Source organism: Cyprinodon tularosa, unplaced genomic scaffold, assembly GCF_016077235.1.
Source record: "Cyprinodon tularosa strain WSP-4 unplaced genomic scaffold, ASM1607723v1 ctg71, whole genome shotgun sequence".
In the NCBI taxonomy this organism is placed as follows: Eukaryota; Metazoa; Chordata; class Actinopteri; order Cyprinodontiformes; family Cyprinodontidae; genus Cyprinodon; species Cyprinodon tularosa.
This window is the reverse complement of record NW_024039463.1, coordinates 3,315,249-3,341,089: the sequence shown is the minus strand read 5'-3', so window position 1 is coordinate 3,341,089 and position 25,841 is coordinate 3,315,249. Positions and strand designations below refer to the sequence as shown.

The window sequence follows — 25,841 nt, the reverse complement described above, 5'->3', positions numbered from 1 at the left end:
GTCCCATCCCTCAGGGAAAGCATCCTGAAAACAGCCAAGACACTCGTGGAGGACACCAAGCTGCTAGTGGCAGGGGCTGCCTCCACCCAGGAGAAATTGGCTCAGGCTGCACACTCCTCAGCCAAGACCATCACTCAGCTTACGGAGGTTGTCAAATTGGGGGCGACCAGCATGGGATCTGATGACCCTGAGACACAGGTGATGAAAATCCATAGTACATGCACACAAATCAATGTATCTTTTTTAATGTAAAAAATGCACATTTGGTTTGCCATTATAGTTTTATTCAATTGAATCTTAGCTGTTCACAGCATCCTGTGTTAGATTCTCTTTCGCTCTCATTTCATCCTACATTGTGCCTCTTCTTTCCCCTGAGTGCATACTACTATCTCTACTTTCCACTAAGTCTGAAGTATCATGACTAGCTCAGAGCGATAAGTGCTAAATCCGCTCCCCAAAGCACAGCTGATAAGCCTACACTCTGACCATTCTGCTTTATTGATTCCATCATTATCTTCTCAGGTGGTTCTTATAAATGCAGTACGGGATGTGGCCAAAGCTTTGGCTGAGCTCATAGGTGCCACCAAATGTGCTGCTGGCAAAGCACCTGATGACCCGTCCATGTATCAGCTGAAAAGCGCAGCAAAGGTAAGGGAACAGAGCTCTGAAAGTCATTACTGTCACATCTCTTTACTTGGTGGATTTCTCTCACAGTAAGCCTGACAGCTGATAGGGGGAGTCTACAGTTATACATGCTGAAAAAAAAAACCTTTTGTGTTATTACCTCTAGATTGATGTCTGGCAGCAACAACTGAGCTTTAATTTTTATACAACGATTATGTGACTGGTCTTATCAGAGTGTTTGCCTTCTTTCTCTGTGGGACTTGAGTCCTCACTAAAATATGTTACTATGTATTTGCCAAAATTTCCTTTTTTAATATGTTCCCTATCTAAAACTTTCTTGGCAACTGCCCCTGTTGGCTTTACAAAACAAAAAATAACACCATTAGAACTAACATAAAAGGTTATTAACCATACATGGGCTAAAATAAAAAACTTTTTTTTGCCTTAACCATTCCAAAATACTTTTCTTTGAATCCAACGTTTTTTAATTTTATTGAAATAGATTTGAGCATAAATATAAGCGGCAATGCAATGCAAATTCAAATTGCAGGTAGTTTTCAGGAAATCTTTCTGCAGAATGTTGCACTGTTTTGTCATTGTGCTCTTTATCAAGTTTCACAAGCTTAAAAATCCAGGCTTGCAATTCTAAGCTTAGCAGAGATGCTGGGAGTTGGCTACTGGTACAACAGTTTCAAAGCAACGTATCTTTAATAAGAATAATGGATAGTGAATCATTTTAATTTTACACTATAGCTCTCTGTGTCTTAAATGTGCCGATACGGTTCCAGAAAGGATTTTTAGCTGATTGTAGGGGTTTAAATCAAAAACCTTATCTTGATAGGATGTTAAGATGTTATATTTATTTCTTGGATTAAAATTGAATGTTTGCAAATATCACACAGTCTTGCACAATATGACTTCTATTCAATTCACATGTCTATGGTCAGTTTGATGCAATGTTATAAGTCCATTTAACACAATTATTTAATTTGATACCACCTAACAAAACCCAATGCATTTTAACCATTTGATTATTTCTAAACTCTTGCAAACATTTAAATAGAATCAGCATCTTCTAATTATAAAAAAACAATAAAAATAATAGATTGCATGTTCACTATAGTTTGTGCCTAATGAATTTACAAATAATATTTTAAAGCTAATTATCCGTGTTGATGTTTTTTTTCACTATATAATTGGATTGTTAATCATTTAAGCAATGACTTGATATGGATCCATGTATGCTGATTGGCAGTGTGCAGTGGGAATGGGCTGAGAAGGAGTAACTCACTACTCCTGCCAAAAATACTGTCTCTTTTTTCCATCATGTCGTTAAAAGAGACCAAAGGCCTGAAAACAATGGAGATGATTAAGCTTCCAATCTGATGGAAAACTGGATGGCATGAAGTCATGGCACTTAGATCTCATTGAAAATTGATGGGCTGGTCAAACCGCACTCGATTCTCTGCAACTTTGCTGGCGTAGTTCCTTGATTTATTTTGGTCAGACCTATGCAGCTACTATGCAGCATATATATGATGACCAAATCTGGTCACCATAGATACGCTAGCATTGCTATCAACAGCTTAGCGACAGAATCATACTTACAGCTTGCGGTTTTGATGGCCTTGTGGTCGGAATAGCCCCTCGTTTCAGCAAAAGAAGTTTGGCAAATCCTGCTTTCAACTGTCCAAGATTTTGAAAGCAGTCTTCGGTAAAATGCTTAGCGCAAACGAACACCTGAGCATCAAAATTTTGCAGGAATCTTCTGATAGACAAAAACAATCCATGCATGTCGAGTCTTTGGATCATTGGGAAGACTGAAAATTTTCCTGGAACACTACATTTCAGCCTGTGGTTCTGGCTCATTTTCAATAGAGAAACTGCCTGCTTTGTAATTCTTGTAGAAGTAAACCCAACTGTAGGCTAAACGGCTAAACTGGTGTCTTACATCTACCTCTATTCATGTTCTGGGCCAGTGAACCAGTGGGCTGGTCTGTATGTCAATATCAGCACGTGACAAAAGTACAGGCCAGAACCAAATAAGGCAACATCCCCGAATTGAGGTCAATTTGATGCTTCGTTTGAATTCACCCGTTTTATGGTGGAAGTTTAGAATTGTGAGATTTGCAGAGAAAGGAGGTGTCGATGGGGTTTGAACTTCTCTGTATGTGCATTTCACCCACTGATCTATCGTTATTCATCTATGATGATTTAAACTCAGTTTTGCACTTTCTGACCCCTTTAACCATTTATGGATGATAGTTTGTAGATTTGTTCATTAGCACCAGTGGAATATTCTGTTTCAAATTCAGGCAATTAATTTTAAAGTACTTGTTTTCTCCTGCTGTTTCTCTATTTGTCAGGGATTTAACTGAACTATATCAGTACTCTGAAAGCTGTCACATAACAAATTAAGAGCAGATTCTGTGAATACACTCATTGCACATGCTGGATGAAATAAAAACATCATCTACTGTAACAAATTACAAAATTACACTAGCCTATTTGTGAGTCTTTATTTCTTGGCTTATTTGGGCGACACTGTTGTTTATGTTGTGTATTTTCCACACAGCATTAAAACAGTAATGTGTTTCCAACAGCTGCACAAAATGTGTTGCACTTTTGTTTATGACCAAACCCAGTGTCATACATAGTGAGGGAAGAAAAATGGCTGACCAAGAAAAATGCCTGTTGAAAGTGTTTGAACCCAAAACTCTCTAAAAAGCAGGAAAAATGTGAAACAAATAGTCAGCAGGGGATTTGTTTCTTGCAGAGGTTAAGGAATGCTTCCAACAATGAAATGAGCAGCTTACAACAGTAAAATGAACATCACCATTTAAAGTGCAGCAGTGATCATCATGTAAACAGTATAGGAAAAAAGGAAAACCAGTTTAAAAAAATAAATGGTGCAAAAGGGCATTAATATGGAAAGGTTCAGTGCAGTGCAATATAAATATGGTGCAAAATACAGTAGGCTATAACATTGAGTTGTGTCTTATTTAAAAGGATTTAAAAAGATAAATACAAAGATAAAGTTGTGTTTATCAGGTTGATAATTATATACAATACAGCAAAAATCATCTGAAGGAACCTGTCGTACCTATATTAATGTCCCTAGTGCAGAAATTATCAATCTGAACTATGCACTACATATTTTTAATGATATGGTAAGGTTTATAAAAGGTGTTTCAGACTATTGTGGCTGTAATGAATTGTCAAAAAAAAAAAAAAAAAGAAGCCAAAAAAGCAGTGCACTACATTTATTTGAGTGGTTGGAAAGATTGTAATTTTAATTGAATAGTTTGCTTTGAACACTGATTAAGGAAGATAAATAGCACACTACAACACTGTACAGTTGATCTAATGCTTGTCAATATTACTCTTATAATCTACACATGCGTACTGCACTAGTTACAGACACAAACTCACATAAACAGTAAGAAGAACTTAAATCAACTTATGTAGTGTGTCCTTTCAAAATATAGTCTCAACTGAAAAATATTCTGCACATTTTCAAGTTGAGACATTATCGGGGGGGTCTTATTTGTCCACAGTTGAATATTTTATATAAGTAAAACTGGACAAGCTGCTGCTGAAAGGTAAAACTGACATTGGAAGGCGTCATGAACTATGGGCATTCCTTGATTATGTGGATCAATTTGTCATTAGAGCTCCTTGCAGTGGGAAACCTGGGATATTTTTGGAGTGCAAAGATAATTTCATTAATAGTTTTTGATTCTTTTTCATGTCCTCACAAAAAAAAAAAAAATTTGAAGTAGAGGATTCCTTAATCTACAACTCCATAGCTTCATATAGTAGCTTCACATGGCCTTGGACAACAAAGTTTGCTGTAGGTTTTGAACTCACAACCTCAGGATTCCAAGCTCTATGCCCTAACCACTAGGCTGCCACTCCCTCAAAACCACAAACTGTGGGGCAGCACTAATAGATGTAACATAGCAAGGGCTACTGATATCATTAAACGCTTGCCAATGAAATTATGTTATTAATATTTATAAGATAAACATATAAAAATAAGATGACAACATACACAATGTCACTGCTGTCTTTGTTACATACAGTCATCTACCAAACAGGTTTTTTCCCTTTAAGAAAACTTATGAACATTTGCTCTAAAAACAAACCTCAGTGTTAATTATATTTTCTCATCTTTATGCATTTTGAACATCTGCACTGACAGTCTGACATAGAGCAGAGAGATTATTTCTGTAATGGGTCTATTTTAGTGAAATGAATCAAGAACTGATGGAATTTTTGAAAAACTTGATCTTTTCCAACTTTCATCACAGATTAGTGTAGTCACCACATCAAGCATTCCTAGTTGTAACAATGGCCTCTGTGTATTCCTAGAATATGTTTCGCCTTACGCCACCTGCAAAAATTTCCAGATTGTAGTTATTTCCTTGAATATTAATTCAGGAAGCTTTAAAGACTACTTTTGGTAACAGTTAGCGTTTCTGTGATTTATTTTTTATTTTTTTGCCTTCAAGAAGCTTAATCTACAGACTTTGCAATTCTCCCCTTATAACACTGTTCTTATTGTTCCAACAAAACTCATCAAGAACACAAACTGTGTATTGTTTCATGTTTCGCGCTAACATTTTTCCAATGAAGCCAAGGCATGCTTCTGTCCTATATGTAACATCTGCGTTTAATACATGTAAGATTAATAAGTATATGTTATATAAGTGTGCAACAATGTACTGTTGTTAACCAGAGTAGAATCAGTCAGAAAATTGGGTATGATACGATTACATGATATCTGATTTAAGAACTGTCGGATCTGATTGCACCCATCTGTATTATTGATTACACCTTTAAGACAATATGCTGTCTAAAAAGTAGGTGGTGGTTGTCTACGGTTGGAATGTTGTTAAGATAACTGACAGAAATTTCAGTAGAATATACTTTATTTTAGATCTTAAAACATGTCTAAAAGGTCACTGTTGCCTCTTTTATTGTTGAATGACCAAACCTGCAGATCTCTGAATAATGATCCAATCCATCAAGAGCAATTGTTTTGTAGTAGCACAGCTGCAAGTGCCTCTCAACAGATCAAAACAATGATTTATTTTGAACATTTTGTTGAACCTTGCTCTGCTTATGTATATTTTACTAATTTAAGCAAGTACCAAACCATCCAACACACATAACTGTTGCAACAGGATTACTTGTGTTTTCTCATCTAAATGGAATTAGGGCCACCCATGGATGTGTTCATGTTGACAGATTGGTTCAGTTCCTCTAACATATGGTGACCTCTGAACAGGATGTTATCTAAGTCCCGCCAACCATGTTTTTCAAATTCCAGAGTCAGTTTACTTCAGTTTACTGGATAGTAAACAACATGCCATGATACTGATAGAGCAGTGTGGAATGGGTCCGTCAATTACTATGTTTAGCATTGGTATTAACTGCACAATGATTAGAGAAATATATATATAAAATGTCTTTGTACTTTAAAATTATTAGCCCCAAAGGAGGAAGTGCTCCACCTATTGGTTTATGCTCAGGCCTCACTTTTGCTTTTGTCACCAACAGGTCATGGTGACCAACGTGACCTCTCTTCTAAAAACAGTGAAGGCAGTGGAGGATGAAGCCACTCGGGGGACAAGGGCACTGGAAGCCACCATCGAGTTCATAAAGCAGGAGCTGACAGTGAGTGTAGCTGACAGGCCAAGCCTCTTTATGGTGTGTTGAGAGTTAACAGCCTCTCTGCAAAGCAGGGTCGGCGATATGTGTCTATTATTCTGAACAACACAGGGAAGCTCTATGTTCTTTTTTTCCCTTTATTATCTGTCCAGCTCTGTTCCTTCTCCTCTCTCAGCCCCTGCAGAATTTCCCACAGCTCTTATCGGGGTCTTGCTAACGGCACAGCCAGTGTGAGAAATGAAGAAGTTTCAAGAGCTTGTTCTTATGTAATTTGCTGCTAATCCTTATCAGACGACTTTTAGCTTAAACGGGGTTTTATAGAGACCTACAGACTGCAGTTCAGGCCAAATTCCTCAAAGTTCATGTTTTTACACTACTTTTATCTTTTTTAATACCTTTTCTCTCCAGTACACTTCTATACACTGTGTTTATTTTATCTCTGAGCACATATCCAGCCTCATGTTTGTGATTCTTCATCACATCAGGTGTTCCAGTCCAAGGACATTCCGGACAAGTCTGCCTCACCGGAAGAGTTCATCCGCAACACAAAGGGCATCACTGTAGCTACAGCCAAGGCCGTGGCTGCAGGCAACTCTGCTCAGCAGGAGGACGTGATCGCCACAGCCAACCTGAGCCGCAAAGCCATCACTGATATGCTGACTACCTGCAAGGTGCTAATCCACTCCACCCTGCCAAAACAGGCCTTACACAGACAACAGTGGACTGTCAGGGAGTGTGTGAGCCTCTTCCTGCTGAGAGCAGATAATATCGAGTCAAGTTTATTTTCAGGATACTTCTGTGGGAAGTGACTCAGTCAGTGTTCAAAGTCAGGCTAGAAAACATCAGTTAGATATCCTCTTGCACCTACGGATCGGTTTTTAGGAACACAAAAATGGGTGGATCATTGGCAGGTCAGGCAGTGTTTTTCCACATTTAATCATCAGCACAGTTTGTTGTGGTTACGGATTTTTAATTAAAGTGGAACCAATCAGAACTTTAACCTGACTTCAAGTTCTTCACTTGACCAAGCTTTACAGATTTCAAACAAAAAAAAAAAAGTCTAAATTTATTTAACACCTTGTATGACCATTGTATAAGGTTCACTTTCTATTTTGGGCCCTCTACAGTGTATATCCTAATCTCTACTCTGTGGACTGTTGAATGAAGCAGTTGGCAGGGTTTATTGTAGAAAATGCCAATCAGCCTTTTAGTATTAAAATAAACTTCAAAGGATATAATAGCATTTTTTATTTTTTTTTTTGTCCGAAATATTTTCTAAACTTATTTAATTTGTGCTTGTGCATACCAGCTATGACGGAAAAGTAATTAAATTTTTTCCTTTTCATATGTGTAATTTGAAAGTACAGTACATAAACCATTATCTTCCCCTACCGGAAAAGAAACCTGATATCAAAACCATGGAGCATAGACAAAATAAAAATAGAATTAAAATTGTTTAGTGTATACAAAGGTATGTTATGGACAATTCTAAATGTAGAAAATACATATTTCATGAAGAGAATTGAGTTGATGAATCTGGGTAAAAAAGTAAAGCAAACAGCAGGAGCAAAGGAATTTAAGAATAGATGAGATTGCTGTCTTTTGTGATCCTCTTCAGCACAAAGAATTGTCTATTTCTAAACCCAGCATTGTTAAAACTAAGGATAAATGTAAGCCAGTTAGCCTTCCTGCTATCTGCTACGATTCTGAATGAATCACAGTAATGTCTTTTAATCTTATTTAAAAAGTCTCTTAATTAATATCTTCATAGTTTATTTGCCTTCTCAGGCTTTTATTAGACATATTAGCTTTTAGGTTTCAAGGGGTTTTAAACACTTATTATTTGAATAAAGTGATCAAATGTCCTTTTTAAGATAGTTCTCTTATGTTACAGCAAGCTGCACACCATCCAGATGTGGGGGAGGACTTGAGAGGAAAAGCCTTACAGTATGGCACTGAGTGTATCACAGAATACATCAACCTTCTGGAGCAAGTGCTGCAGGTCTGACTAGTAGATATGTCAGAGATCTATGTGTGCATGTGTACTTATAAGCTCTTTTATTAGGGAAAAAAATGATAGTTTCTCCTCTATCTTATGGTTTGCTGTTCTTACTCTTCTGAGCAGGAAACCCTTTTTAAAAAAAGAGTTCAATGAATAATTCAGTCTATATAAATTAAGGCACATTGTTTTCCAATAAACTCTATGGATTACAAAGTTAATCATTTCTGCAATAAAGGATTAAATGTTGAAAAGTTCAAGAAAGATTTCTCATTGAAAAACATGAAGAAAAATTTCAAATTCTCACTTCTTGAAAGATTTAAAAATTCTGATCATCTTTCCTCTTTTATATGTTTCCAGTGAGACTCGTTTTCACATTAAAGTAATAGTACACCCAAAACATGATTAGCCTTCATTTTCTACTCACCCCCATGCTGAACAACACTCTGGAGTACTTTTTTGATATCTCAAATGCATCTGGAGATCTGGGAGGCTTCTTGCTGTCTGCTGACATTCAAATAATGGAGGTCTATGGTGTCCGAGACAGAAAGGTCCATAAAAGTCCACAAAAAACGTGTCAATATTCCTCCATACTGCTCGTCCAATGTATTCCAAGTGTCCTGAGTGGGTAGCATCCAGAATTTACTCGAAACGAAGTCATTTAGAATGTTTTTAGAGCATAAACAGTAGTGTATAGGATTTCCTGAAAGCGCGCGCCTGCGAGCTCACCACGCTACGGAAACCGCGGCAGACCAAACCAGATGAAAGTGCGCATTCAGCTCGGCAAAGAAATCATGCTCTTCCTCAACACTGAAGTCCTCAGACATTTTTCTTTCGTTGTTTCTTTCTTTGCACAGGTAAACAGCACATTTCTTCTTCTACGCTTGCATCATCGGCAGAGCAGACGCTGAATGCGCACTTTAATCTGGTTTGGTCTGCCGGCTTCCGTAGCGTCGTGAACGCGCAGGCGCGCGCTTTCAGGAAATCCTATACACTACTGTTTAGGCTCTAAAAACATTCTAAATGACTTCGTTTCGAGTAAATTCTGGACGCTACCCACTCAGGACACTTGGAATACATTGGACGAGCAGTATGGAGGAATATTGACACGTTTTTTGTGGACTTTTATGGACCTTTCTGCCTCGGGCACCATAGACCTCCATTATTTGAATGTCAGCAGACAGCAAGAAGCCTCCCAGATCTCCAGATGCATTTTAGATATCAAAAAAGTACTCCAGAGTGTTGTTCAGCATGGGGGTGAGTAGAAAATGAAGGCTAATCATGTTTTGGGTGTACTATTCCTTTAATGCTGCTTTTTGGCAAGCTTATGCAACAGAACCATTTCCTTTTTAGGAAGAGGTCAATAGAGCACATTTTATGAGAAGGAAATAAGGAAAATAATACATCTTCAGCAGATCAAACAACATTGAACTTAAACTGAACATGTAATGGGTATATAAAAGTGTTTTGCTTTGCTTTATTAACCCTTTTATGTTTTATTTTTCTAATCATCTTAGGAAGAGTTTACTTTAACATTTTAGTTCATGGCCTGGGAGTATAATTTAAGCTCATCCCTGCTTCTTCAGTTTTTACGTTACAATGTTATGCTTTACTGTTTTCAGGTGCTGCAGAGACCAACGCCAGAGCAGAAGCAGCAGCTGGCCGTGCATTCAAAGCATGTGGCTGCCTGTGTGACAGAGCTGGTTCAGACAGCTGAGGCCATGAAAGGTGACATCAACAAACAAAACACATACATTCACCACCACTCACTTTGCTAATCAGACACCTCTAGACTTTGAATATAGCTCTCTGCTTTTTAGTCACTTATGCCCCAATTTTGTCTGATGTAACATTTTAATGTAGGATTTTTTTTTCTATTGAGGAAGGCAGTCAAGTGAACTCAGTGCTCTTTTTTTAAAGACATAAGTTGACAAAAATCATGAAAGTAGAAACAGACTGGGAAAAAAACACTTAGAAACTGCAAGAGTTTATTATAGAGTATACTGTGAGTCTGTATAGTGTATGTTATTAAGAAAAAAATCAGTGTGCAGCAAATTTACATTTCACCTGGTAAAGATGTGTTAAAAGGCTTAGATAGGCGCTTAAATTGTCTTTTCCTTTTATAGTTTAATGCTGTAAAAAAGAAAATTTATTTGATATGTTTAATTAGCCATAGAAAGGTCGACAATGAATGGTCAACATTAAAAGTGGATACATGTAAAGTGCTAGTCAGCCGTGTTCCAGATTGATTGATTGATTGATATTAAAATGATTTAGTTACATTTAGAGATGATCAATAAGAGATGGGCCAGTAGTTATTTCATGTTCTTTTTTTTTCAAATGAAGAGTTATTTGCATAGGCTGAATTTCTGTCACACTATTGCACTAAAAGATGAATTATTATTTTTGTATTTATTAAGTCTTTTTGCAGATCTTTCCTGAGGGGGGCCAATAAATGAGTCCGTAGCTGTTTCTCATAAATATTATGGAGATTCTAATTTCAAAATGACTGTAATACATTATTTGGAAGGCAGAGCAGAGGGAAACCGGCTAAGATGGATTTGTGTAACACATTCAGCTTGATGGGTGGGGGAGGGGAGGGGGGTGTCCTGGTGGGGGTCATTGTAGTTTGATGAAATGTAAAAATCCCTGACAGGATTTTGGGGGTGATGAAGATTAGTGCAATCCTCCTATGCATGGAAAACACAGCAGCGCCAGCGAGTCAAACCACAAAAACCTTTCAGCATCTCTAATAAAGATGGCTCCATATTTTCACTTTAGATTATTGAAATCATAGCATAAGGTAATTTCCCATGCAAAGTGCACCAAATGAAGCTTTGTAGGGTGGTTAAGGAATTGTCTACGCATGCCGAAGTACTGCATCTGACAGGGCTAATAGATTGTGTTTGGGTGAGAATTAGATTTCAGAGAACAGCCTGACACGCAGTGGGGCTATCCACTTCACCTCTCTAATGTCCCATGTGGTCTCTCTTTTTTCTCTCCTCCCCCTTCTTTCCTTGCTGCCTCAGATGGAGGTAAGTGGTATATGGTGTGTTTTGTTCACCAAGATCAACTTTCATCAGGGTCAGTGGGGGGCCAAAGAGTGGGTTTGGGTGAGGAGCAGATTTCCCGAGCGGTCAACACAATCTCTAAACATCATCCCCATCTGTTTCACCAAGCTGTCCTTGAGAAGCTAAGCTTAATGGACATTTAAAACCCTATAAAAAAAGACAATGATCTATCTGATGTGAATTTCATCCTGCTTACCTTTATCTCATTTTGCCAATTGGTATTATTGTTATATAGGAAACATTTAAGTGTCATTAAGATGATGAAAGGATGGTTTAACTGCGCAGTCAAATGGAAATGCATTGTAGTTTTCTCCCTTAACCTTTGGTGTAAACGAATCAAAAAAAAAAAAAGCATCAGTAATCCGATGTCTGCTATCGATCTTCTCCAGGATCAGACTGCGTGGACCCCGAGGACCCCACAGTCATCGCTGAGACAGAGCTCCTCGGAGCAGCAGCGTCCATTGAAGCTGCAGCCAAGAAACTGGAGCAGCTCAAGCCCAGGGCCAAGCCCAAGGTAACAAGTGCCCCACTCAACCTTTTTACGCCCACTCAAACCTAAACACTGCTTTCTGTGATTAATCAGCCAGGAAGATGATGTGGGATGTAGGTAGAAAAAGGTGACGCTGATTTTGAAGTGGAGGCATCTTTTTCTGTAACTGATCTGCTGACATGGAATCATGAAAGGAGAAGATGAGACTGTGTTACACATACACAGTATGTTGACTCAGAGTGCTCTTCCAGTGAGCTAACTTACAAAACTTTCTTCAAAGCGTCTCTTGAACATTATTTTCAACTGCATTGCCAGGAGATGTAATTACACAGCTGGGTTGTGAAGCTTATGTTGGATAGAGCTCAAATGTGCAATGAACTGCTGTGACCCTTTGTGAGAGAGAAATTCTCTGTCCTATTGAACTTATTTCCTTTGTTTTGTATCAGTGTTTTTCTTCCCTAATCTACTACTGATTTACCTCTGTACTCTCACTACAGGTCAAAACCCAAATTTTGCTTGATGCAAAGACAAAATGTGTGATAATTACAGCTATAAAACTGCTGTTATGTATTTTTTATTTTTCGGAATTTAAGAAGGTCTTGTTTTTGTGGTGTGCTTTGCATGGTTTTGCCGTTTATCTGTTTCTGGACATTTGTGGTCTTGTGTCACAGAAGCTTACCTCCCCTTGTCATAATCATAATTCTTTCTGTAAATGGCGTTATCAGTCCAACCTATTTATGTGTGACATCAAAATGTATAGATTTAGGTCGCTCTTTTTCTAATAAAGACCATGCAGACCCTTGGGTCATACCATGAATATTATAATTCTATGTCAGCAGGCTGAATTTAAGAGGATTTGGTGTTTATGAAAGGAAATCAATCAAGGAAAGGCTTTTCATATTTATTTGTCAGTATCTCCCCCTAGTGGACATTTTGACAAAAATTATACATTTGTGAGAGATATTAGACAGTTTTTTTTTAAACCACTATACTTATTTTATTTAATCTGAGAAAGGTTTTGTGCTTCAATAATTTATGAAGTTAGAGGTCCAAACATTTTAAAAAACATATTAGTAAGTATTTGGTGGGATCACCTTTCACTGCAATCACAGCTGTAATTTTAGGGAATTTTTTTCCAGCTTTGAGACTGAATTCTTTTTATTTATTTTTAATTTTTTTGTCGTAAAAAACATTAATGCTGTCTTAATTGGATGGAGAAACACCGTGAACATCATTATTTAAGCCGTGCTGAACTTTCTGATTTTGACATAGGTCTGCTTTGGACGGTTGTGGCACTCAAATGAACTTTAGTAAAAAACATTCTAGTGTAGATCAGTTTCTATATCTATATTAAAGAAATAATGTTTTGAAAAATTCAGCTTGTGAAAAATAATATTTTTACATCCTAGTCAGCTATTTAATTTAGAACACCTACAGAGTTTCAAAACTCTCCAAATGGTTTCAGACTTGACCAGCAAGCTAAACAACCACAGATACCCAAAAGACAGTCATTGAGACACTACACAAGTAGGATGACCTACAAAAAATCTTTGCTTTAGCAATACTAGTTCTGTATTCAAGCATATTCATAGAAAGTTTAATGAAGAGAAAAGTGGAGGAAGACATTCACAAGCAACAATCACGGCACATCAAGAGCCACTATACAGAGACACATGGGCTGCAATGATGCATTCTTCATTGTGAAGCCAATCCTTTTCCAGGGACAATGTCCAGGGCGTTCTAACTGAGCTAAGGAGGGAAAAAAAACAGTGTTGCGCGGAGGTCTAAAATATATATTTAAACTGAAATTGGCAGTACATCTGGTTTTAGAGTCTGGAAGAAGTGTCCAGAGGTATATAACCCCTTTTGTTTGAAGTCCAGGGTCAATTTTCCTTAGTTCAGTGGTTTATAAAACTGGGCCATCAGTACCCGCTGTCCTGCATGTTTGAGATGTGTCCCTGCTCCATCACACCTGCATCAAATGGTTGCACTCCCTCTTCGGCCGCCGCCACAGGCTGCAGGGGGCTACTAATCACCTATTTATTAAAGTAAGACGTGTAGAGGCAGGGAAATGCCTGAAACATGCAGGACATTGGGTTTGAAGACCACTGAGCGTGTCATGCCATCTGCTATAGTTGGTCCACAGTCATTGCAGTTATTTAACATAACATTTTTGAATACTTAATGGTTTCTTTTGATAACAAGCTTATTGGAGATGAAGATTTCATTTTTCAGTCTTGCTACATGAAGTTGCTTCCGAAGGAAACAAAGGTTGATTCTATATCTATGCTATTACTGTGGTGAATTGGTCAGCACCCTCCCCTGACAGGAATCAAACAGAGAAGAGATCTTTAATTCTAGTCCTAAGGTCTTTAAAGTCTGATTTCATGCAAGTTTTAGAGGTCTCTTTTTCATCACACCTGAATCAAAAAATCCACTCATCAACAGGATTCTGGGGAACTTGAGTGCATATTGAGGAGGTAATTCAGCCATTTCATTCGGGTGTGTAAAAACAGACGCATCTAAAAGTTGCAGGGCATTTTATGACCCCTGTCATAGAGAATCTGTGGGATATTGTCAAGAGGATGAGATATTTCACATCCGAAAATGCAACTGTGGCCTCTATTACACCTCAGCAGAAACACAGGCTCATCGCATTCATGACAGTCCACCTTGATGCAGTGATTCATGTTCAAGGAGGCTCAACCAAGTATTCAATTTAAACAAATCAACCTACTTTATCAGAATTTTGACATTTCTCTATTTCCTTTTTATAGGTCTTATGTAATATTCTTATTTTCTGAGACACTGAATTATATTTTTTTAGAACCAGATTTACAGATTGCATTACTAATAGATGTTGTTTCAATTGATTCCATTATCTGACACAGTTGTTGATATGGCGTTTAAAGTTTGGTATATTTTATAGCTGTCTACCCCTTTCTCATATTTCATATCAACTTTATCGTTACCCATCTGGTGCGTTCCTTGGTGTTAATTATAAGGTGTGTGTTCACAAATGTTTTTTCAATAGCGTTTAAATTCCACACATACTGACTCTTATTTACTAATTAGATGACATCTAGAGGGCATTGATTTAATTTGATCTTATTTATATTAGAGTAAAGAAGGCTTAATTTATATCCATATTGCAAATTTTAGATTTGAATCTAAAATAAACCTATAAAACATAATGATCCTTTAAGTTCTAAAACCAGATCCCTTTTATTTATAAAGCACATTTAAAAGAAATTTTGTTTAACCAAAGTGATTCCATAGTGCAAACACAGATCAGACCAAGAAACAAATAATTAAGTATATTTTTAAGAGACACCAAATTAATAAGAGAAGAAAACTGTTGAATGTTTCAAGACAAATTTTTCCATGCTATTTTGAGCCATGACAAATAGCACTTCATTTATGTCCTACTATATGTTGTCAGTCATTCATTTGAATTCCCAAAAAGCTTAAATAAAATTTTGATGCATTCGTTAAACACTATATTTGTAGATAGGGTTTAGGATAAATACCCCTGCAAGCCTTTGTATATATATATATATTTTGTGATTCACAAATAGTTATGTAGCTTTATTCACTGTTATAGAATTAATGCAGTTATGCAGAGTAAAAAAGCAAAACACACTATTATTTATCATAGCTTATATCAGTAAAAAAAAAAAGGTTTTAAACACTTTTAGACTTTGTGTTTCCAACAACCGCTTGCATTCTTCTTCTGTTTTACACCCACTGCTCTTTTCTCCTTTATAACTTCTGCCCTTTAAGGGTAGACGGCTCCCCTGCTCCAAGCATGCGTCCCCCCCACCCCCCAACTCCCTAAGCCATTGTAGACCTGGAAGCCTTCTCTGCAGGGCTCTGTCTGATATGTTTGATATATTAGGTTGTTATTCAGTCCAACTATATATCAAACATATTCCTACAGTGTCCCGCTCTGTCTCCAGCCACGTGTGCCTTATGTGTTTATGGAGGTCTGTGGTCAGTCACATCCTGTTGACCGCTGACGCAGAGAGGGCCATTTGTTAAATGTCCCCAAACTGCACCTCCATGATTTTTCATTCTGTTCTTTAGTTTATTTGATGGAAAAGGACCATTAATACTGAACTTTATATCCCCTAGAATGTATTGTATCTAGTTTTGAATTATGTGAAAAATAAAATTGAAGATCACTATACTTTAAAGAAAACCAACTATTATGGTATCTGTATTATGGCTTTAAGATTCCTAAAAAGTTATTATTTTTTTATTTTTTTATTTTAGGGATTTTTGCCTTGGTTTTATCTGTTCATTGCAGATTGAGGCCTGTAACTTTTTGGGGATTGTTTTCTACAGCAGGCGGATGAGACGCTGGATTTTGAGGACCAGATCTTAGAAGCAGCAAAGTCCATCGCTGCAGCTACCAGTGCTCTTGTTAAATCTGCATCTGTGGCTCAGAGAGAACTGGTAGCACAAGGCAAGGTAAAAAAAAAACAACTGTTCTTTGTTTTGCTTTTTCATATGATGTGGAAATACACCTAATATAGATTATACAACTGCTGGGTTAAAGACGTATAAGTTCTGATAATTTGCTTATTTAGTTCTGTGCCTCAGTTCGGTCCAGTCCAGCTCTGGGTTGAGTCAACACAGCAGGATTATGTTAAGGGTTTTACCCAGAAAAATGGGCAAATGAAAAGAAATCTGACTCCACTTCAATCACTAAGCTGCAATTTGACTTCAGTTTTAAAATGACTAAGATAATAATTAGCAGCACAAACAACAACCACCATATGAAAAAGCCCACTTAGATGAATAAAGTAAATATTTGTATACTTGTATTGACAATATGATAAAAAGTCAACTCTAATACATTTTAAATTATGTTTAAATTGTTTAATTTAATGAGCACTAGCTTGCTTTAACCAATTAGCAGTTAAAAGGTTAAGTCAAGTGAAAGATGTCCTTCTTTCTAAACAATTAATGATCTTAAGTGATTAAACTTGTGCTCAAATCATTAAAGGTATAGTGGAGGATGCATAAACCCAGTATAAACCCAGCATTCGGGTTAAGAAAACAACCCAGCAGTTTTTCATTATTGGTTTGCAAGTGCATGATCCTTTAATTTCTTTTTTTAGGTTGGATCCATTCTAGCTAATGCAGTAGATGACGGCCAATGGTCACAGGGTCTCATATCAGCTGTAAGTTCCTTTGAGACGTTGCTAAACAAAATGCTGGAAATGTTGAACTCAGTAATACAAGTGCTACTTTGTACTTTCCTGTAGGCTCGTATGGTAGCAGCAGCCACCAGTAGCCTGTGTGAGGCAGCTAATGCTTCAGTGCAGGGTCATGCCAGCGAGGAAAAGCTCATCTCTTCAGCCAAGCAGGTTGCAGCCTCTACTGCTCAGCTGCTGGTAGCTTGCAAGGTGAAGGCGGACCACAATTCTGAAGCCATGAGGAGATTACAGGTAACACCTGATTACAGCTTTAAAAGATAAATAGATCATACAGTTGCTAACTTTTTTAACACGTTTCTGCAGGCTGCAGGGAATGCAGTAAAGCGGGCCTCAGACAACTTGGTCAAAGCAGCGCAAAAAGCAGCATTTGACAAGACAGAGGATGACAGCGTTGTGGTGAAGACCAAATTCGTTGGAGGCATTGCTCAGGTTGAAGAAAAATCTATGAATGAATCTTGTGAAGTCTTGTGTATAAATCCTCCCGACTGCGATGTTTGCCCTTTTCCGTTAAATGTTACTGAGCGGTTGCGTTTCTTGCCCATTTATCAAAATGTCACAGTTGTTTTTCTGAAATTGTGATGAGCTCCCACAGATAAAAAGCCCATCAGATCTCTTTCAAAGCTGTTTACCAGGTTTGGTAGACACTAAAAGCTAGAAATTATCACACCTCAGAAGACTTTGAACTGCTTCCGTGTTGGAATAGAGAATCTTAATCTTTTGCAAAAGCAAACCAGCAAACAAAGATCAACAATATTCAATGAGTGTTTTTCTGTCATTTTCTTTTTGTTCCTGATTGGATTCCTGTGTCAGTGAGATACTCAACACTACTGAACTTAAGCCTGACATTATTCTGTCTTAACAATATCTTTGTCAGACAGACAGTTCTTAGACCCCAATTTAACTGTAACCACCTGAGGCTCCGATTGACATTTAGAATCTAGGAAAGTAACTAAACAACATATTTATAACTTAACTACAGGGGAAGTGACTATACATGCACTTTTTTTCTTTCTTTTTCAACTGCAATACTGACATAGCAATTTAACTCTAAATTAGTTTAGCTGTTTATAGTTTTATTTACTGCCTATTCACAACAACCTGTGCAATTATATAAAATACCATTTAAATTTAGGTAAATACATGTCAATAGTTTAAGATACAAATTGAATCTGTCTCTTTCTATCCTAATTACAATACAAAGTTGATTGATCAATTTATTGCTATATTTTCTATGTAAGGAATGCATAACTACAGCTCCATTACCTTTTTTCACACATCTTTCATTTCAAGCAAGCCTGTGAAAGAGGTGGAAAGGATGAACTCCCTGGCTTTCCCAACATCCAACTATTATTACAAACTAGTTACATTAAGAGGACAGGAAGTGGAGAGAAAAAAAACCCTAAAACACTGATCAAGGAATACCATTTGGGGAAAGAAAATTAGCGAGGGGAACACTTTAATGGCAGTAAAAAATTTATTGTATCTCGCAAAGAGACTCAGCTATGCACAGAAGCATTTAGTTAAGGGATTCAGTGAATATTTACACTGTTAATGGCAGGCCAGCAAAAAACTATTCAGATCAATAAATTATTTTATCAGGCCCAAAATAGATAACATATTTCAAAGTAAAAGCTTGCAATTTTAGGTGACAGACCAGGTTTGTCTCCACTAGTGTGATGTAGTACTTTAATCACTTGGGCTTAAGAGACTGATATACATTCTTAGCTTATAGGTATAGTGAAGGATGTTCTTCTTCCAGGTAGATCATCAAAGTAAGTGGTCCTCTTTATTGTCAATCATTCTGGTGATGTTTACGTAATGCCGTTCTATGTGCTGGTCTCCATTTCACTTGCTTGATGAGTCTGATAAAGTTGAAAAATTGCAAATCTTCTTTTGGAAAGTAAGCTTGTATGAGTTATGCAAACAGCAACTTATAAACAGAGCATGCATGAGGGAAATGGGCTTGTGCATACTCTCGCACACGTTTAATAGGCGTTCCCTCTCGGGAGCGGGTACAGGTGCATTTTTTTTTTTTACTGGAGAGGGCGGGTCTTTTAAAAAATTTGCGAAAATTCTCCACTGTACCTTTAACTAAATTAAGTTTTATTTACTACTCTCAAGGTCATGGAGATAAATTATGACTTAAAAAACAAATCAGATCTGTTTGATAGGCCTCTGATGAAAGCAGGTCCATATATGAGCAGAAAGCTTTAAAATACATTTTTTAATAAGCATTGTTTCCATCAGCTGTCCCTGATTTTTCTCAGATTATCGCAGCTCAGGAGGAGATGTTAAGGAAGGAGCGAGAACTGGAGGAGGCTCGGAAGAAGCTGGCTCAGATCCGGCAGCAGCAATACAAATTCCTGCCCAGCGAACTGAGGGAGGACGAGGGCTGACCAAGCCTGCAGGCGAGAATGCTGATGTACAGATGCCAACATCTCCTCATCAGGAGGCAGTGCTGATGTACTGTCACCCGCTTTGCTCTGACGTCACTAAAGACTATGTTCAGCACTTGAAACAGGCCTGTTCGTTGACAAAACAAGTGCCTGTGCTTTGTAGTGTACTTGTGTGAGTGTAAGTGTGTGATGTGTTTGTCAGTGAATGGTTTTGATTTTGAGAATTTAATATAAAGAAAGTTCTTAGTGTGAGCAAACAGAGACAAATGGATTGAGTTATTTTCAGTGTGGGTATCTGTGCATCATGAGCGTTACTGACTGTTACAGGCATGAATCAAAGATCTTAGGTATGCCGAATCTCTCAGTAATTACAGAACCCTCTTAGCTATTTAAAGCCTATATGATTAAACTGATGTTCCGAAAATAAAGGTTTGTAGCTCATGATTTATATGAAATAAATCCTCTAAGGATGACTAAAAAGCAGTAAGGGCAAAGCCTCTTTTTAACAGTGGGCTTGCATGCACCATTGCTTTAAACACATATCAATAAAGCTACTAACCAATACCTATAGAGTATTATAGTTAGAAAAAGGCCCTTGTATTTTACTAAGAGTGTTAATCTATGGGGATTGGAGTTAAACCAACATATTTTCTCACTAAATGCATCTAAACTAAGCTGTACTTGACGCCAAACACAAATTGTTTTACTGTAAAAATAACAAGCATTGATCCAAACTATAAATCAAATAGAAAACCAGTTCCTATGAAAAAGAGCGTTATATTCCGATCTAAATGTGACCAAATATGTTTTGCTGCTTGTACAATATTGCACTCAAAGAATCCTATTGATTTGTTTTCCCTAAAATACAGAGAGCTGTATAAAGTTATAAACAGTATTATTACATTGTTTGAGATGTTTTTGTCTTCTTTCATACTTTGAATTTTCATCCGCAAAGTTTCCGTGTCCCCTGTACTCATTCAGGGTTCCTTCACAGTAATTATTGGTTTGGAAAAGGATTTTAGTATTTAACACAACTAGACAAATGGGAGAGAAGATTTTATTGTCTCTTTACACGGTTGTTACCATGATGTCAGCCAGTTTTCATGGAAAACACCCATTGCTGAGTTGAACATATTAGTTTTAGTAGATATTTCATGGAGAGATGTTAATCAGGTGACCAAACAACGCTCAAAATCTTAGATCTGAGAATTTTTAGACCATAAGCTTATGTGGAACATTGGAGTTCTGAGTGTTTCTGACTATCATTTATTTACACATTCGGTGTAGTTGTCATATACACATGAATGTCATATTCATTTTGGATTTTTATTTACTTGTTTGAGCCCTTTTTCCATTTTGTTTTCAAGACACCTTTAAGAACATGGCTGATTTTCAAAACAACAAGAAAGGGATGGAGAAGTTTGAATTTCCTGTGGTTATACAATTATACGTACAAACTCATGGTTTACTCATGTCAGCATATTTTTTTTTTTTAGCATAATTGTTGTTAAATTTGTTGGTGACAAAAAGAATACCTCTATTGTTTTATTAATTCCCAAATCAGTTTGGATGTTTGTTGGGATATTTGTCCTGTTGAAACACCATATTTTGTTTATGTTTTACCCACCCTGCTCTTGATCAGGTTTGAACTCCAACTTTGCATAATACAACTTAACTAAATAGCATGCTAGGGATTTGATAGAAAGCTTATAGATTTGAAAAACCTCATCTTGACCAGTCCAATCAAATGTATTCTCTTTTATTCATTGCATTTTAATTTTAAATCGACCAAATTACGTAATTTAACTATATTCCAGATTCCATTTGGTTTATCTTTGTGCATGACTACCAATTTCCAGCTGAATTTCAATGTAGTTATTTTGTAAGCCTGTGCTTTTGGGCCATATGTTTGGTTTCTCCTAAACTTTCTGACTAATTTTCTTTTATCCAAACCTAACAGTTTGTGTCAGATAGTAAACTATTGAGTGTTTCAATCGAACAGTACACGCAAACACAATCTAAACTGGTTCTGAAAAATGATAAAGCAGGTTTATATTAGGATTAGTATCCTTTATCCAAAAACACCACCCACCGAACTTTTAAAGATTTATTAAAAAACAGTTGAAACACTGATTTGACCGCAGAAACCAGCCATATTAAAATGAATGCTGCTCAGATGTGTCTAAAATCACAATGAATTATTAGAGAAAGTCGTTAAGGGTGTCTTTGTCTAAACCACAGTCCACAGTTTCTAGCAGGGTTGCTGCAAACAATTATTTCCATCAGAGGACACGATGATAAAAGTAAAAGTTCAGTACAAATTGTATTCTGTTTGAGGTATGAATCGTTTTTTGCATTTATTGTTGACATCAAACATGGCCTGATGACTGACGAGACATACGTTTGCATTGTGGAAAGCAATGTGTTGGAACCCTGACCTAATCACATTTATTTAGTTCCCCCAGTCACTGCCTCATCTTTCTGAAGTCCTTTTTATATTAGACTCTGGGTCTATGGAAATGAAGTACACTGGATATTACAGCAAGGTAATGTTGATTTACTGCTGTTATTGGGTAGAAAATAAGCTCCTTCCAGTGATATTGGCCGTTAAGCTTTTTTCCCATATCTTTCACAGTAACAGCAGGAGTTCAAGGCTTCCATGACAGAAAATCTTTATTAGAAAACAGCTTTTTGCTCATTTTGAAGAAATTAATTATGTTTTGTTCTATCCTATTAATGACTTACACATGCTTGAAATTAACTACAGTCCATCTCCTCAGTCTTTCCATGCTTTTCATGTCTGCAACGTGTACTAGTGCCTTACTTGAGTCTGCGCAGCAAGCAGTTGAACGCAAGGCTGGCTGGGAGCATGAGCCGCCTCCTCTCTGGGTCAGAATCATAACGCCAGTCAAACAGCAAAATCTTTGCCATACTGGTGGCCTATACCTGCCGGCAGTGTTATAGTGCTGATATTAAAGGGCATCTGTTGATACCTTTAGGGTTTAGTTACTAACACTTGGCTGCATTCAGTGAGCTACACTTATCTGAGGTGATGAAATTATTTAAATTGATTTAGCCTAATCCCAATAATTGTTGAGCTGAATAATTTCCTTGTTGCATTGTCTAGACTAAACCACTATTAAGATGTTTCTTTGTTGATGTAAGACTTATCCTGAAATATACTGTCCAGCAGATATGTCTGAGTATTACTGGAATAGAATAAGCGTTTCTCTGTTATAAACAAGTGTTGTGCTTTCTTTAACAGATTGCGTCGGTTGTATCATTTGATGCTGTATGTACAATATTTATCTGGTCACAAAAATATTTTTTGTATTCACTAAAAAATAAAAAAGTTTTAAAACAACCAGCATTTATATTTTTTTTATTAATATCAGATTTATATGGTTGCATTCTTTTTTGTTTATTGTTAGCATCATCAGATCAGACAGTTTTATTTTCTTTCTAATATGGTCTTATATCAGAAGATCAGTATATACAAATGCTTTTAACTACTTTAGGGCTGCAACTTACAACTATTTTGCAAATCGGTTATTCTGTTGATTATTTTTTGATTAATCGATTAATAATCAGATAGCAAAAGGTTTCTTAAAGAAGATTTTTTTTTACAAAATTACCCTAGGGAAAATTTAAACGTTTTGACCTTAGCAGTTCTGATAAAGCATATTGAATGTTTTGCATCTTAAATGCAAAATGTTTACATATTTTTTTTTTACAATTTTGATATAATAACTGCTCTAAGTAGATTGCTCTTTTAGCTAAAGGCTTGTTTTACTGTCTCTATACTCAATTCAATTATTAATTGCTAAATTAGTTGACGATTTTGTCTATAATCAATTAATCAAATTGTTTCAGCCCTACACTACTTTCCTCTCCTTTATTTACAGTACCTCAGAAAGCTTGCAGACATTACATCAAATACAAACTATAATATTGGGATTTTATGCGCTAGACTAGAAGTGTGGCTCTGGCCGGTAGTTTATGAAACTGGCCAGTATGTAGACAAATTAATGGAACTTTGATATCAACATCAAGCAAATTTCATTTGAAATCATTTTTAAAAATACTGTGAACCACATAACACTTTCCAACAAAGAAAACAGTTGACCAAAAACTATTTGAAAAATAATTATTTTTTTTCTCTTTGATGAGGCAAACCTGAGAACATTTTTTAGATTTTTGATCTTCAGTGATTTACAGATACTTTTCCTTCAACAACACTACTTTGCTTATTGCATTAAAACACTGTTTAATCCCATGTTAAACAGCTGAAACTTTTTTTAATGGTTTATGAAGCTCTGTGGCAGCTATTCTTAACTATTTTTGCACAAACATGGTTTGAAACTTTTATCGCTAAAAGATATGCTGCCAAAGCCTTTTTTATCCTTTATTTTCTCTTTTCAACTTTGTCCACACCTCCCTGACAGCACTGGATGATCCCCACCATTGACATATTTGCTGTCATTGTGATTTGCAGAAAAAGAGCAGGTAGAAAGCACAGTAGCTGCCATGTAGATGTTGCATCAACAGTTAGTGGAAATATTGGCCATTCTTGCAAATGTAGATATGTACTTCTGTCGTTGCACACCAACCACAGATCCATTGTAAAACCCTTCATGCTTGGTGTAGCACATCTAATACTTTCAAGTCAAATGGCTCAAGAGTCAGTGAATTCATGAGTCATTGCTGTGAAAGTCAATGTTGGGTGTAAGATTGTTATATTTGTTCCTCAAGTCGGATATCATGTAAGTCCAACTCACATGATTCCAGTCTCTTAAATAGACAGCTTGTTATGCTGCTATTCCTGAGTTGAGGTCCTCTGCAACTTTTCCAGTGTTATTCTTGTCTAATTGCCTGACCCTTAAGTTTAGCCTGTAAATGTTGTGTTGAAGCTGTGTCTATACTCTTGACTTCCCTACGGCCAGTCCATAAAATGTCTGATGTGGTCTTGGTCTTGATTTTACTTTACTAGTATTCTCTAATACTCTCTAACTCTCATTTGAGGCTTTGAATGGAACGAGTTTTTTTATATTAATATAAAATTACAAACAGCGATCTAAAAGTACAGTTCTAAAATTTATTAATCGCTCCAGACTTATTTTAAGGGTATCAGACTTGAGAGGGAAAGCTGAACAATTTTCCCTAAAATAACAGCTATGACCTAATTTGTGTTTATCAATCACGCAAAACACCAGTAAGTACATTAAACTTTGTATTTCTAACATGACTTACTGGGAAACGGTTACAGGGACATCATTATTTAAAGATCTGTAGGTACATCACTTACTATAGCATGAATTTGCCATAGAAAAAAAAGAAAAAAAGAATTATACATTCTTGCCAGTAGATGTCAGCATTGCCCTTCATAGCTCAGTCATGGGGAGAAGTGAATGTTTGGAAAATATTCTTGTGGAGGGATAAACAGAGGTTTGCCAGACCAAATATGGAAGTTGTGGATTCACTTTTTTTTTTTTTTTTTTTTTACCCGAGTTTCCCAGACCAGACTTTGAAGTATGCACAGATCCCCATTTAGATGTTTTGTCAAGAGGGAGAGCTCACATCATTTTGCTCATACATATACTATTACACTATGCAATGAAATAATCACTCATCAATAAGTTGAGAAGTTATTGATAAGTTATTTTCTGCACACTCTGGGTAGGACAGACTAACCAGCTAACTTTGTTTTATTACTTAAACGATACAGAATGTATTGTAATTGATCTTTTCCTTTTGTCAGAAGCATAGTGGGACAGAAGGAATGCCTTAAAGATGTATGCCCAGCACATTTCCTTGTCATCTTAATGAAGACCATATTTGGCTGTTTGAGTGTTTTGGTCTCATCGCTGCACAGTAGGGAGGGTAAACCGGAGCCATGTGTGTTAGGAGAGAGAACCTTCTTTTTCACTCTCAACCCTTTTTCTGTGGTCCTTGGCCTCTCATTCCAGGGCAGCCCATAGACAAAAGAGATTTTTGTTTGGAAAGAAAAGTTTATTTATATAGCACTTTTCAGTAGCAGGACAATCAAAGAAAAAGCACAACAGGAAAAAGAAAATTACAGTAGCATAAATGTAGTTTCCTCTCTTAATAAAGTTATTACCTTTGTAATACAACTCTGGGTTTTCAGACATTTTGACAGCCTGGCACATATTTTCCCTATAATGGTTAAATTACAGCTACTTTTTACATTTAAAATTTTAAAATAAAAATGATTTAACTTAAGGTATCAGAATTAAATAGTATTGGCTTTTGTGTTATCAGCTTTGTGTGAGAATCACAAATCCTGTGCTTTTTTATCTTTTGGAAAAGACTGTTAATGGTGTTATTTTTTTGTTTGTAAGA

At 36.6% G+C, this 25,841-nt stretch overlaps 1 protein-coding gene across 2 annotated transcripts in view; it reads left to right on the top strand.

Moving 5' to 3' along the window:
* tln2b (talin 2b) overlaps positions 1 to 22,845 on the top strand; it is a 138,493-nt gene extending 115,648 nt beyond the window's left edge. The window contains exons 46-58 of one of the 2 annotated variants that reach the window (XM_038268819.1): positions 15 to 198; positions 523 to 648; positions 6,190 to 6,306; positions 6,786 to 6,971; positions 8,195 to 8,302; positions 9,922 to 10,027; positions 11,329 to 11,334; positions 11,760 to 11,884; positions 16,208 to 16,333; positions 16,987 to 17,049; positions 17,134 to 17,316; positions 17,389 to 17,514; positions 19,353 to 22,845. In XM_038268819.1, coding sequence (XP_038124747.1) covers positions 15 to 198; positions 523 to 648; positions 6,190 to 6,306; positions 6,786 to 6,971; positions 8,195 to 8,302; positions 9,922 to 10,027; positions 11,329 to 11,334; positions 11,760 to 11,884; positions 16,208 to 16,333; positions 16,987 to 17,049; positions 17,134 to 17,316; positions 17,389 to 17,514; positions 19,353 to 19,481 — 1,585 coding nt within the window. In that variant the 3' untranslated portion in view covers positions 19,482 to 22,845. The remainder of the gene's footprint in view (positions 1 to 14; positions 199 to 522; positions 649 to 6,189; positions 6,307 to 6,785; positions 6,972 to 8,194; positions 8,303 to 9,921; positions 10,028 to 11,328; positions 11,335 to 11,759; positions 11,885 to 16,207; positions 16,334 to 16,986; positions 17,050 to 17,133; positions 17,317 to 17,388; positions 17,515 to 19,352) is intronic. The other variant, XM_038268820.1, reaches the window with a different exon arrangement.
* The last annotated feature ends 2,996 nt before the right edge of the window (positions 22,846 to 25,841 follow it).